This window comes from Epinephelus lanceolatus, chromosome 7, assembly GCF_041903045.1.
Source record: "Epinephelus lanceolatus isolate andai-2023 chromosome 7, ASM4190304v1, whole genome shotgun sequence".
NCBI lineage: Eukaryota > Metazoa > Chordata > Actinopteri > Perciformes > Serranidae > Epinephelus > Epinephelus lanceolatus.
In genome coordinates this window covers 32,606,558-32,620,062 of record NC_135740.1, presented here as the reverse complement: position 1 = coordinate 32,620,062, position 13,505 = coordinate 32,606,558, and the positions used below count along the sequence as shown (strand labels likewise).

At 42.4% G+C, this 13,505-nt stretch overlaps 1 protein-coding gene across 6 annotated transcripts in view; it reads left to right on the top strand.

The window, feature by feature from the left end:
• enox2 (ecto-NOX disulfide-thiol exchanger 2) overlaps positions 1–13,505 on the top strand; it is a 282,746-nt gene that overhangs the window by 244,653 nt on the left and 24,588 nt on the right. For all 6 annotated transcript variants that reach the window (XM_078169459.1, XM_033633105.2, XM_078169457.1 and 3 more), the window contains 3 exons: positions 816–922; positions 8,513–8,627; positions 12,335–12,522. In XM_078169459.1, coding sequence (XP_078025585.1) covers positions 816–922; positions 8,513–8,627; positions 12,335–12,522 — 410 coding nt within the window. The remainder of the gene's footprint in view (positions 1–815; positions 923–8,512; positions 8,628–12,334; positions 12,523–13,505) is intronic.

Below are 13,505 nucleotides of genomic sequence, written 5' to 3'. Positions count from 1 at the left end.
ACTAGCGTCTAGGTACCATTTCTGAAGGGTTACTTTTGGTTCCAAAGGTACCATACCGAAAGTGTTTGGTTGAAACAGGGCTAAAATGAAACGCAGAGGTAACTTTTATGTTTGGGAATTTTTGTTTTCTTTTAGCAACAAATACAAACAGTGAAAAGCTGAAATCAACTTCACCATCTAAATTCAACATTCCTTTTTTGGACAGGAAATGTAATGATATCCCTGCAGTTGTGGTTTTGACCAGTCTTGAAATAAAATCTAGAGTACTCTTTGTCTAAGAGTAAAAATGGGGTCGTGTCAGAGACTAGACCACAACCTTCAAAAAGTGGTCTTGAGACTGGTCCAATCTCCAGCACTACAACACTATCTGGACCAAAGTGACCACCCCTTCTGTGATGCCAGTCCATTGGCTCATAAATATTGAGTCAGTATTAGCAGAGCTGCAGTGTTCAGGGGCTTCATTTCATGTGAAGGAACATATATATAATTTAAGTATGTTGGGAAAATGTATGATTTATTTATGTTGTTGAAGTTAAGCGTGTGAGAGCTAACTGACCAGCCATCCATGAGATGATGCACTGGCATCAGCTGGTAAGTAGATCACATGCTTGCACACGCACATGTAAACAAACATACACTTACACACTTACACACATACATACACACACACACACACACACACACACACAGAGTTCTTTACATCCTTAGTTGACTCCACTTTCTCACTCCTCTGCTCCTTCCCACCTGCCCTCTGTCTTTCTCTCTCTCTCTCTGTCTCTGGATGATCTCTGGTCCTTCCCTGCATCCCGCCACAGTTGAACAGATTGTGTCTGTATTCCAAGCTGCTTCCAAACAAAAGGCATGGGACCATTTCTCCAAAGCTCAGCGCAAGAACCTGGACATGTGGCGCAAACAAGCAGAGGTTAGTACACTTGGATTTGATCCTGTTGTTCACCTCATTTTGGAAAAAATTAGACTTTATCCCATTTTGTTCGACGCCTGTCTCCCTCTTTGCTCATTATAAAGTCCTTATTTTTATTATTTGATAGTTAGATGCTTATGCTACATAATTATACTCAAACCAGAGAAGACAAAATAGGTGAAATCAGAAGTCAAAAGAGCAGACTCCTTGTTACAGTAAGTACTTTGAACGAAGCCTGGATACAGAACAGGTACCTGCTCACTGCAGCCAGTGTTCGATACAGACACCCAGGTGCAAACCTCTGCCCCTACATCCTCCCCTTCCTCCATCACTGCCCTGCCCCAAGAATTGGATACAAGCTGCTGGGTGAGTTTTCCATTTCTAAGGGTGTCCAGGACACAGGTAACTCTGTACAAGCCTTCTCCCCCTGCACCAATAAATTGTAAGGATATTTGTTTCAGTGGATCATTAAAGCTGGGGTAGACAGTTTTCTGGGAAAGGCAAAAATGAAACCAGAATTTGAAAATACAGCCCCCCGTCTGCAGCTCTCCCTTTTTAGTCTTAAGCCCCTCCTACTAGAGTAGCAAAATATGCACACACTTAATTCAGTAACATGTACATGTGCAAGTACTAGTCATTCATTTCAACCATCCCAACTGTGACTGTTATATAGTGGCAATTCCATGAGAATTATCGTCCTGTCTTCTTTGCACTTAATAAACATTAACTTGAATTAGCAGCAGCCCCATTAGCAGAAGCGAAACTAATAGCAACATTTTCTCTCCATCTCTAAAATGCGTCACCAGATTCTGCGTCTATCAGACTCTCTTTTTAAGAAGTCCATTGTCATTTTTGCTTTGCAGTGTAGCCAGTTGTTGCCAGTGCCAGAATAGCAACTTTCTCCACCATTGTATCAAGCTGTCACCATCTGAACACACATGCGCACACCCATCTGCAGTTGTAGAACAGCTAGTAGACGCCCACTCTCTGAAATGACCTGTGTCTCCTGTCAGACTTTCTAAAAATGGAGCCAAGAGAAGGTGCAGAAGTCTAGTTTTCTCTCAGACCACTTGAATTACAATATGCTTAACATTAATTATAAGATTTTTGCCCAATGATGCAAAAAAAAGAAACTGTCTACCCCAGCTTTAAGGAGGAACATCTTAAGACATAAAAGCGTTCTCAAACCTAACAGCATTTATATCATCTACTACCTGCTATGTTTCCCCCTCTGCCAAATGGGGCATTACAGTTGTTACTGTAGCATGATAACGCGTTGTATGTAATGGAGGGTCTGGAGTGTGGAGTGCAGTCCTGGGTCTAATGGACAATATAAGCTCATATCTGATTGGTAAGTCTCTTTGAACCTCAGTATATAAAACAGCAGATTTAAGATGAAGCAGAAGCAGCAATCAACTTGTACAAAAACTTCTCTTTAAAGGTAGGTGTTACAAAGCAAAATTGTTGTTGTAATGTTGCTGCAGAGTCATATCACTGATAATCTAAAACTTTACCCATCCGTGACAGCGACTGTTTGTTAGAACGTATGCTTATAATAGCTTTGGTGGAGGTCTCTTAACACACACTTGATGAGTAAGTAGGAAGCTGGATGATGCATGTTTTTATGCAGACGCTTGAGTACATGTCTGATTGTGTGACGTCAGTAAGGGCCGCTTTTGCATTGTTCTCCCTGCCCCTCACTCAGACCTTGAGGGTCTCTCGGGGATCCACTCATTGGAGATTCACTCCTCTATATATCATATATCTCCTATATATAGGAGTGCGTATGGCATGGAGGAAACTATATGCACTCTTGTAGGAAGTATTAACATCTATTATGTGAATACCAGAGTGTTTTCATCAAGGCCTCCAGGGATCTGTCCGTTCTTTCTTCTCCCTTCCATCTAAAGAGTTGCTGTATACACACTGCGTACACCAGGGAGTACAGCGTGATGCATAGATGCAAGTGAAAGAGACCACTGTGGGCGGACACTCCGCTGCTGAATTTGTCCTCCATTCAGAAAACACTGTTAAGAAAAAAATCATTGAAATGACATCTTGGTTCAAACATTCTTTGTGGTTTTTCTCTTCCAGCTACTTTACACTTTATTATAGCTGTGAGAACAAAGTTTATCGCCTTTCAGTGTGACACCGCATACACTGTGTTTTATTGTGTGTTTGTGTTTGTCAGAGTGAGAGGCGAACAGACAGATGAAGTCATTTGGAAGACTTGGTTTCGCATTGGCCCAAATCAAATCTGTGTCTCTGCAGCTGTCTGTTAGGGTCACAGTAAGTTTATACACAGTAGGGAATTAGCTCAGAATCAGACCATTTAATAGCCTGTGTCAGACAGGTGAGGTCACACTGAACTGCAATAAAAAACATGGATCAAATAAATAAACATCCAGTGTGTAGGATTTAGGAGGATATATCAGAAATGGAATGTAATCACCTGAAACTAAGAATCATTGTGTTTCCGCTGCCTCAGAATCAGCCTTTTATATCTGTATACAGAGTGAGTCCTCTTCCACAGAGTCCGCCATGTTGTCTCTACAGTAGCCCAGAACAGGCAAACCAACCTCACCACTAGATGCATTAAATCCTGCACTCTGGACCTTTATACCCTCCATAAAGCAGTGGTTCCCAACTGGTCCAGCCACAGTGTCCAGATTCTTCCTTAGTCATTAGTTCAAGGTCCACACAGTTTAATACACTTAGTGTCATACTTGCATTTGAACATGTCGTCGAGCCAGTTTGCCGTTTCTGTCAAGTAGCTGTCTGTTATTCCTCACTCTGTGGAAGAAAACAGCACTTGAAAATGAAAGCCCTGTGCTGGAAATTCACTGTACTTCAAAATAAAGTGTGTTTTTTACAGACTTGACACGTTCGTCACTCACTTGCGGTCCATTTAGAAAGGACCCGCGACCTTCCAGTTGGGAACCACTACCCTAAAGGATTCAAAGTGACCAGCTAGTGAACGTAGTGGAGCATGTAGCAACCAAAGAGACAGATATTTTGAACAGAAGTCAAAAGGGAAAATGGCTAAAAGAGAGTGAATATTGGACTTAAATTTATCCGATGGCCAGAAACAAATAAATTACAATGTTATTTGGTATCTCCTTAATGTGTAAATAAGCAACTGTTTACTAACAACTCTGCCATATCAACTTTTTAAGGTGTTGATATGCTAGTGTTGTATTTACAGCTTTTGTCCACGATTTTTATAGCTGTTCTATTATTTGCCTTGACCCACTTAGTCATTATATCCACTTTACTGATGATTATTTATCAAAAATCTCATTGTGTGAATATTTTGTGAGAGCGACAGTAGTCAACCCTGCAATATTATCGCAAAATTGAAATCAAGATGTTTGATTTTCTCTATATCGCCCAGCCCTACCAGGAAGTCCGAGAACCTGTAGAAAATGACCGTCAGTAAACCATTGCTTACACACACATCCAACAGCCACTGACAACGTCCCATCTGAGCCGTGTTTCTGGTCACTTAATAAAGAACAATTTTAATATTTACTCATCTTTTTGCTTTGGTTTGGTCACCACCAACCACTGAGAAAAATACTTTGGACTCTTGGTGCTCAGATTTCTTCACCAGTGACATGTTTACTTGCCCTCTGTCATTTATCGCTGGGCCGGTGGCACACTCTCAGCTTGTGTGAGCTGGAATCGACTGCCTTAGGTTTTATATGTGGGAGTAATAAGAGCTGTGAGACCCGACCATACATTCTGTGTGAAGGTCAGAGACCCAAAATAATGTGCTAAAAGTGTTGGAAAAGCTGCACATAGCTGCGGAGGTGGGTGCTAATTCTCTGTAACTGTCAGCACAAGTGGTCATTCTTTCACATTACACGGAGTGATTTAATTCCGAATCAGAAATACGGCTTAATGCGAATTTATTTTCACATAGATTATAGAGACCTGCCTCAGAGGCTGCAGACTGGCAGCCACTGGCCGGTGTAAAGAGCATAGGTAAGTAAGTGCGGTTGCTCAGAGGCAGTTTTATCATCAAATAGGCAGCCAGTTTCACTCTCAGTCATATTGTATATTCAGTATGATTCTGTGGCCCAGAGGTGAAATATGGAGGAGCGAGCTGCGGCGTGGAGTAGCTGCGGCTCCCAGGCAGAGTCAGACAACAGCTGCCTCCCTCCAACAGTGTTTATGTGTGGTGTGTGAGCGCCTTTGTGTATGCGGTAAATGTTTGTGTGCACAGTGTTCTCCGTACACACCAGATGGTTGTGTATCTGCGTGTGTTTGTGTGTGTAGAGTACCTGTTTGACCTCTGCCATGGGCTCGGGCTGACAATGTCAGCTGACAGATGCTTGTAAGTTTATTTACTCGCGGGCAGCGTCTTGGCTTTTTAGGAGTATTTTTCAGCCTGTGGGGGATTTTTCATTGATAGAGCACTCATGTCTTTACCACTGGTGTCGTTGGTACATTATGTACATGTGTGTTTCACTGGTAGTCAGCTTTATCAAAGCTGTAAGGTTACTGAAGGTGAGTGAAGTAATATTTCTGATGGAACTTCATTCCATGAACTTTGAAGTTGCAGGAGAGACAGAAGTCTTATTAAGGTGATATTGATTGATTCCCTGCCTGTAGCAGACTTGTCTATATTGGACTGGATCTTACTGGAAAGCCTTTGTTGAGCTGTGATGAAGGTTCCACACTGTGGATTGTCATAATAACATTATTATCAACCCAAATAATTCTTGGCTACTCCCTAACTGTCTGATCTTGCTATAATAGGTGACGTGTTGTATACATTAGTGGTGTAAGACAATACGACATTATATTTTGTGATACTGTATTGATTGTCAAAAACACTATTGATTCTTACTTAATAATTTACATGTGAATATTTGTGACAGTGGTTTACGTTTTGTTGTGTTTAAACCCCTGGTGGCCCGATAGCATTGTTGTACTCTGTCTTCAGCCATTTGCCTCTTATACTCCAACGTAACAACATATTGCTGGTGTCAAAACAAAGAACACAGGCAGTCATAAAGGGCACAGAGCTGGCTCCTTAAGTAAGGTTTTTTAATAAGTCGCAACAATATCATCTAGTCTACAGTCTCACAATGTATCACATTATATTGAACAGTATATCGAATCCCCTGGTTCTTGCCAATACACAGCCATAGCATACATTAGTCAGGAAAGCTCTTATTGAAAGTCTTTCTCAGCCAGGACCAGGCGACAATTAAGCATTGACACAAATCATCTTCTCAGAAAATAATATAGTGACTCATGTTGTCATGATACCGGAAGTTTTACCTTTGATACAGTACCCTCAGAAATATCACTATTTGGGGGCACCCGCTAGCTCACCTGGTAGAGCAGGCGCCCCATGCACAAAGGCCGTGTCCTTGCTGCAGTAGACGCAGGCTCAATCCAACCCACGGCCCTCTGCTGCATGTCACTCCCCCAGTTTCTCTCCTCTCTCCATGCCATAGCTGTCTTATCAAATACAAGCAAAAAGCCCCAAAAATTACTTTAAAACTAATCAATATTTTGATGCTATTTTTATATTTGATACACCACAGTGAAAAATTGACATTGAGAGCGTAACATTTTTTTAAATGAAAGATAAATAGCAAGGCTATAACATAAAAAAAACAACTGTACTTACTACTGGACTGTAGAAAACTAAAACTTTTTTAGATCAATGAAAACAATGTTTTTCCTGCTGTAGTGCACACGTTCAAAAGCCTCTGATGTGTCACACATTCGAAAGGCAATAAAGTGCAAGTGACAGGAGGCAGGGCTATAGGGGCACTACACATGTTAACTCACTGATAGAGAGAAGAGAGAGCAACAAAGTAGTGCTGATAGTACGACTACAGGTTGTACAAAACTCAGCTGCTCTGCTTTTAACCAGAACCAAGAAGTACGATCACATCACACCTGTGTGAGCCTCTTTACATTGGCCCCTGTCTGCTTCAGGATTGATTTTAAGATCTTATTGATCACTTTAAGGCTCCTCATGGCCCGGCTCCAGATTACATTTCAGACCTTTTAATCCCTTATAAACCTTTACGTACTTTGAGATCCTCGGGCAGAGGTCTTTTGTCTGTTCCAGAGTCCAGGCTGAAGACTTAAACGGGACAGAGCTTTAGAAATCAGGGCCCCGAGGCTCTGGAACGACCTGCCTGGGGATATAAAGCTGTCTGAATCACTGTCTTCGTTTAAGTTTCTACTAAAAACGAACTTCTAGCGGAAAGTATATCCTGATTTTATCTGAGCGGTCTATTTTATTGCTATGTCACTGAATTTACTTTCTCCTTTATTATCTTTATTTTATTGTATTTCACTGGCTTTGAAATGTGCTATGTAAATAAACTTCATTATAGTAACGACAATGCGAAAAATCAGTATTGAAACCATTTCAGATATTCAGAATCCATATGTCTTATGATATATCTATAAATCGATATTTTTGACAATGCTAATAGTGACTAATTTTTCTTTCAGAGATATTGTTACAAGATAAAAGAAAGTAAAATTTTAGGCATCTGCCTGTCGGAGCATGAGGTCTTAAATACTAGAGAACATTTAAAAGTATTTTGAGCCACCCATGTGTACGCCATGTCTGACCCTGACCTCAGTGTGATCCACTTGTGTTGCGTGAACATTTTTCCATGACCTTGAAGCATGTGAAGTGGAAAAGGGATGTCAGTCTGTGTCTCTTAATATTATAGTTAGCCGTGCTCTCTGTTCTCCTGCTCCATTATCATCAGACCTCTTCTTTTAATGGAGGCACGGCGCCTTTGCTCAAACATCAGCTCACAGCAGGGAATGAAAGCTGGATGGTATTTTAAAACCCACAGATCCTCATCAGTGGCATGTTCACGGTCTGGTGTGAGCATGGACTCTCTGTTGTGTTTAATGCATCACAAGGATTAGTTTGTTTGTTTGTTTTGCTTCTCTCTTGACACAGACACGCAGGGTTTGGGCTAATTTACAGCCAGTCCAATTCAGTGGTTTGTCCTTAATCTTTAAACCATTTTGAAACCTGCTTCTGGTTACTGGTCCCCAGACAGATGTAGTCATTAGAGCTTCTGCATGTGAAACAGGGAAGATTGGTGTTTTTTACAGTTACTACATCGAGTTTCCAGATGTGTGTGAAAACAAAACAGAACACATGAAAACATTTTGTGCCTTGTCGTGTTAAATCAGTGTCTTCTGATGTGGTTAGTGCTTTGACATGTTTGACAGGAGCTGTGCTTATAAGTGTTACATACTTGTTTTGTATTTTAGCTGCGTGAATGTGAGTGTTTTATCCAAGTAACAAGAACAGAAAAGTATAAAACTGTGGGGTCTGGCTATATTTGTGCTACCATCTGCCCTGTCGCTGTGCCAGAGGAGGAGTTTATCCCCAGCTCTGAGACCATCCTTTCATCTCTATTCATCTCCTTTGTTCTGGTCTGTTAAAAGTATTCCTTACAGCTAATGCTTAACATTACTGGAATCAACAAGGTGCATCCTGTTCCTCCTAGCACCTGCTAATACGCTCATCACCCATGGGTCTTTGAAATTCTGATCCACCCCTCTTGTGGCTCTTGTGTCTTGCAGGAGATAAGAAACATGCACAACGAGCAGCTGATGGGCATCAGGCGAGAGGAGGAGATGGAGATGTCGGACGATGACATGGAGGACTCCCCCGACAGCAAGGACTCCGAGGACTCAGGTATGCGTACGCACGCACGTATTCACAGTTCAGCACTTCCGTCAACATGACAGGCCATACAATGATCAAGATCTTCAGAGGATGAACACTGAGAGTGTTAAATAACTGAGGGAGACAGCTGTGTTTGACTGAAATGACAGTAATCATCCCCCAAGCATCTGACAACCATCTGACAACTCCACATGAATAAAAAACACATTCAAAGTACGTCAAGATGCTGACACCGTGCACGCTTTGCTGAGTTGATGTTGAACACAACTACTAAAGGACATCCACCCCAGCCCACCCTTGTGAATGCACACGGCTCTATACGAGTGTGTACGTGTGTGTGAATCTGTCCACACCTGCCAGCTGCCGTCTAATTTCAGATCAGGGTGCCACTGAAGTGCCATAATCCTCTGTTTTTCTCCTCGAAGGAGCCGCTGTGTGTTTGCTGAAGCAACAAAACTAACGCTGCTCCTTATCTCTCAGTCCCCATTACAATAACCCATAAGTCTGGAGTAGTCGCCAGGGCAACATGCTGTAACTGCTGCCGCCACATGTAGGGTCATCGCTCATCTTATGTTTTGTGTCTCTCTGCGTGTTGTTCGCATACTCTCTCTTCTTGCCTTTTAATCATTCTGATCTCTGCCATTTGCTAATATGACAGCTCCTCTAATCAGCATGCAAATGTATGTAAATGCAGCCGTCAGCTCAGCCCCTTCTCTTTTGCAACCTTGCTATTTAGCTATCAGTAATTAGCATTGCTGTCAGAGACCTGTCATTTCGCTCAATGCTACAGGATTGGCTGAGGTGATGAGTGTTAATGTGACACTTCTTGGTATTTGTGTTAACCGGCTGACTGTTACACCCTCTTTACTCACTAACCTCTAAGCAAAGGGGGCATGTTTAAACGTCAACTAGGCCTGCTGAAAACACCTGTGTTATGACTGCAGCCTCTTAAAAATTGAATCGATGCTCTGTGTCTGACTCATGTACGGAGTGGAAAGCGAAAGAACTGCTTGTGTGCGCAACTGTATGCGTGTGTGTGTGTGTGTGTGTGTGTGTGTGTTTGTGTGTGTGCACGCTCATGGATATCTGAGGGTCGATTTTGCCGCCTGTTATGTAACAGAAGGGGAATTGCTCTGAATCTGGCCAAGCGGTTGACATCCCCTCACACCAAGTTGATGAGGCTCTCAGATCAATACTGTTCTCACCTCAAACCCTTCATTTCGCTGGGAGAAAAGTACACACAAACACAGCGTGGACACACACACACTCACCCAGCAAGAGTTCATTAACACTGCCAATGGTCCTCCATGATAGACTGCAGGCAGCACTCATGAACGCCCACACAAAACCGAACCAGACACGCATTCATGCGCTCTCTCTCACACACACACACACACACACACACACACACACACACACACACACAGGATGGGGCTTATCTCCCCAGTCCAGTCAGTGTATTGCACTTTCCCAAAGAGCTTCCCCCTCAAGGCCCACAGGAGGAGAGCAGAGCTGATAATACCGGACATCTCTGGAGCTGAGCAGGTCTCATATAATAATAACCCCCACTGTCTCCTCTCTTTGCTCAATAGGTCAGGTCAAATGTCCAGGAGAGAGCTAGTGGACAAAGCTAGTGGCATGCACACTGGGATTATCACCGCTTTCACTCGGCCATATTGATATACTGTCAGTGTTTGATTATCGGACACAGAGTGAATATCAAAATGATAATTTACACATAGCTTGACAGCATGGTACCTTGAGAGTTTGCACCATTCAGGATTAAGCAACATATGAACTGAAATCTGATGACAGCTGTGGGCTTGTTTGCTGTGTTGTCAGGCCGCTGTCAGTAGAGTTGTGAAGTGGAGAGAGCCGCTGGTTCCTAAAGTGTTTTTCCCGAATCTGTATTCCCATTTCAAGGTTGTCTTAAAAACATAGCTTCAATGGAGCACCCAGGAGCTCAGTGGATAGAGCAGGTGCCTCATATACAAAGGCACTCTCTTTGCCACAGAGGCTGCGGGTTTGATTCCAGCCTGCAGCTCTTTGCTGAATGTCATCCCTTCTCTTAAACAAAATCTTATGAAAAACATACATTCAGTTTTGCTCAAAGGGAAGCGCAGGTCTCTCCTAATTATAACAATGAGTTTGGCCACTGTTACTAGGTAGAAGTTAGTCAGAGGTGAGTATCACATTAGAACAGAACACTCATTGAACATTTGAATCAAAAACAGTATCCATCAGACCTAGTCCACACATGCACAGGCATTTGAAACACACATACATACACATTTGAAAATGTAGCCTTTTCTGTGCATTTTGGCCTTTCATCCACACGCAAAAAGTGTTTTACGTCTCTTTTGGACGTTCCTGGGTAAAGATTTTCAGAAACTCCATAAGCTTTGACAACATGTAGACAAGGAGAAACAGTGTGCACTGTTATCGATCTACTAGGTGTCATGAATGAAGCAAGATTTTGTGCAATGGTGCACGTGACCAAAGACAGTGCCGGTTTCAGCCTTGCCACTAATGGGGCTTTTTGCATTCATTGATTTTCCGTAACCGCTTATCCTGTTGGGGGTCGCGAGGGGCTGGAGCCTATCCCAGCTGACACTGGGCAAAAGGCAGGGTACACCCTGGACAGACTATCGCAGGGCTGACACATAGAGACAGACAACCATTCACACTCACATTCACACCTACAGACAATTTAGAGTCACCAATTAACCTGCATGTCTTTGGACTGTGGGAGGAAGCCAGAGTACCAGGAGAAAACCCATGCTGACACGGGGAGAACATGCACACAGAAGGGCACCCCCACCCTGGGTTTGAAGCTGGAGTTCTCTTGCTGTAAGGCAACAATGCTGACCACTGCACCAACGTGCCACGTGGATGACTTTCTGCATGTCCACACACAAAGTTGCTCTCTCCCCACTGCTCCAGGTAGCCTTCCAGTAAAAGCTTCTTTAGGCATCTGATTGGACAGCGTCTTCCCCTTGTTTGTGTGGCTTTAGGGTTGTAGTTACGTCGCTGCCTGTTGGTTTGACATGCTCTTAACAGTGTCTTAGTTGTGTTTTTGCATTTTCGTTTGGACAGAGATTTTTTTGAGAACACTGCTTGTGTGAACAGGATGTTTTGTGTGAGAAGGAAGGAGGGAAAAAAATATCCTGTTCAGAAACACCTGTGTACATGTGGAGGAGGCCTCAGTCAAATCAAATCAGACCCACACAGTCCTGATGGATGGGGGGTGTTAAAATCTTAATGAGTGATATGTGTTTGCTGTTGTAGAGAAATATTTATTAGTTTAAGGAGTTTTAATAATCTTTTCCTGATAGACCCTGTCCTGCAGGAGCGGGCGAAGATATATTAAGCAGCAGAAATATATCAAGAGGACATTTGCCATTTTGTGTTTCAAGATGCCTCAGATTTGCATAGAAAGTAAAATTGAGCTCTGCTCTTTTGCCATTATGCTTGGAATGTTAAGATGCTCACTAGCCCTGCAATCCTACTCAATATTTCTGTGTCTGCTCTCAACTCAGTGAGCAACGAGCGATCAGATGAGGACTGTAAATGTCACGGTGTGACACATATACAAGCTTCAATATTTTGATCAAAAGCTACACTGTGAAACTGAGACCGCAACAACTGTGACAGTGTCATACATAATAAACACCATGTTCCATACTGTTCTCTATACTTTCTGTATGAATCTGTAGGTGTTTCCCAAGCAGAAGCCTTAAAGGAGGAGAACGACTCCCTGCGCTGTCAGCTGGACGCCTACAGGAACGAGGTGGAGCTGCTCAAACAGGAGCAGGGCAAGAACCAACCAATGAGCAGTGAGGAGGACAACACACACTCTCAGCAGCTCAGCTTCCTGCAGCAGGCTCTGCAAGGCATGCAGAAGGTATATATACACATACACTTTTCCAATCATCAGTCCGACAATAAGTTTAATCTTCTTTTCCTTTCTGTTCTGCACCTAGTTCTTTTTAAAAACAAGGTCGTCAGGTTAGCCCATTGAATTTCCATGCAAGACGACTGTCATTTATTCTTGACCTTGCACTTTAAAAGTAAGTGCTGTGCAGGAACAAGTAGAAAAGTACAGCTGTCTGGAGCTGCTGTTGGTCTTTCCTGAAGAGCTGCTAAAAAAATATTTTCAGGTTTACTCAGGTTAAAGAAAAGCGTATTCGCAGATGGAATGGGCTCTTACTTGGGATTGGAGGGTTGTGTGCTATGATTCAAACAGCGCGAAGATACTTTTTGGAACAAACCCAAGGCTATCAAAACAATTTCAGGCCATTTATTTCCAAGGAACATTATGAGAAGTATTGAATTGTTTCTTTCTTTGAAAATCTGCCTTGAATACCATACAGTATATTTTCTTCTGAATGTCGCTGGGCGGCATCTTCAATCTTCCATTCCCAAATTAAACCCCGTCTCAGTGGTTGGTATAACTGCTTTTAAATTGGTTTATTGACTACATGTTTATATTCATAAGATACAACATACTGCCATTATGTCAGACTTTATCGGGTATAGTACAATAAATGTCCATATTTCCATCGTTCCCTGGTGTTTATACAGCCTATCAACATTTATTAAGACAGACAGAGTGAGGCATTCAGTGTCTGACATTAAGAAATATCAGAAAATAGGAACTTTAACATGAGAAAATGTATTCAGGTAAACAAACAATTTATGAAATATTTTCAGGAAGCAAGGATGGTAAAGTAAAAAGCATAAACACCAAAAGAGAAATTACATATCAAGATGCCAATTCAACAGCATGATTGTTAAACAGATGCACCTCGGGCTGGTCACAATAAAAGTCCAATTTAAAATGTGCAGTGTGATCACAATGCCACAGATGTCGCCAGTTTTGAGGGA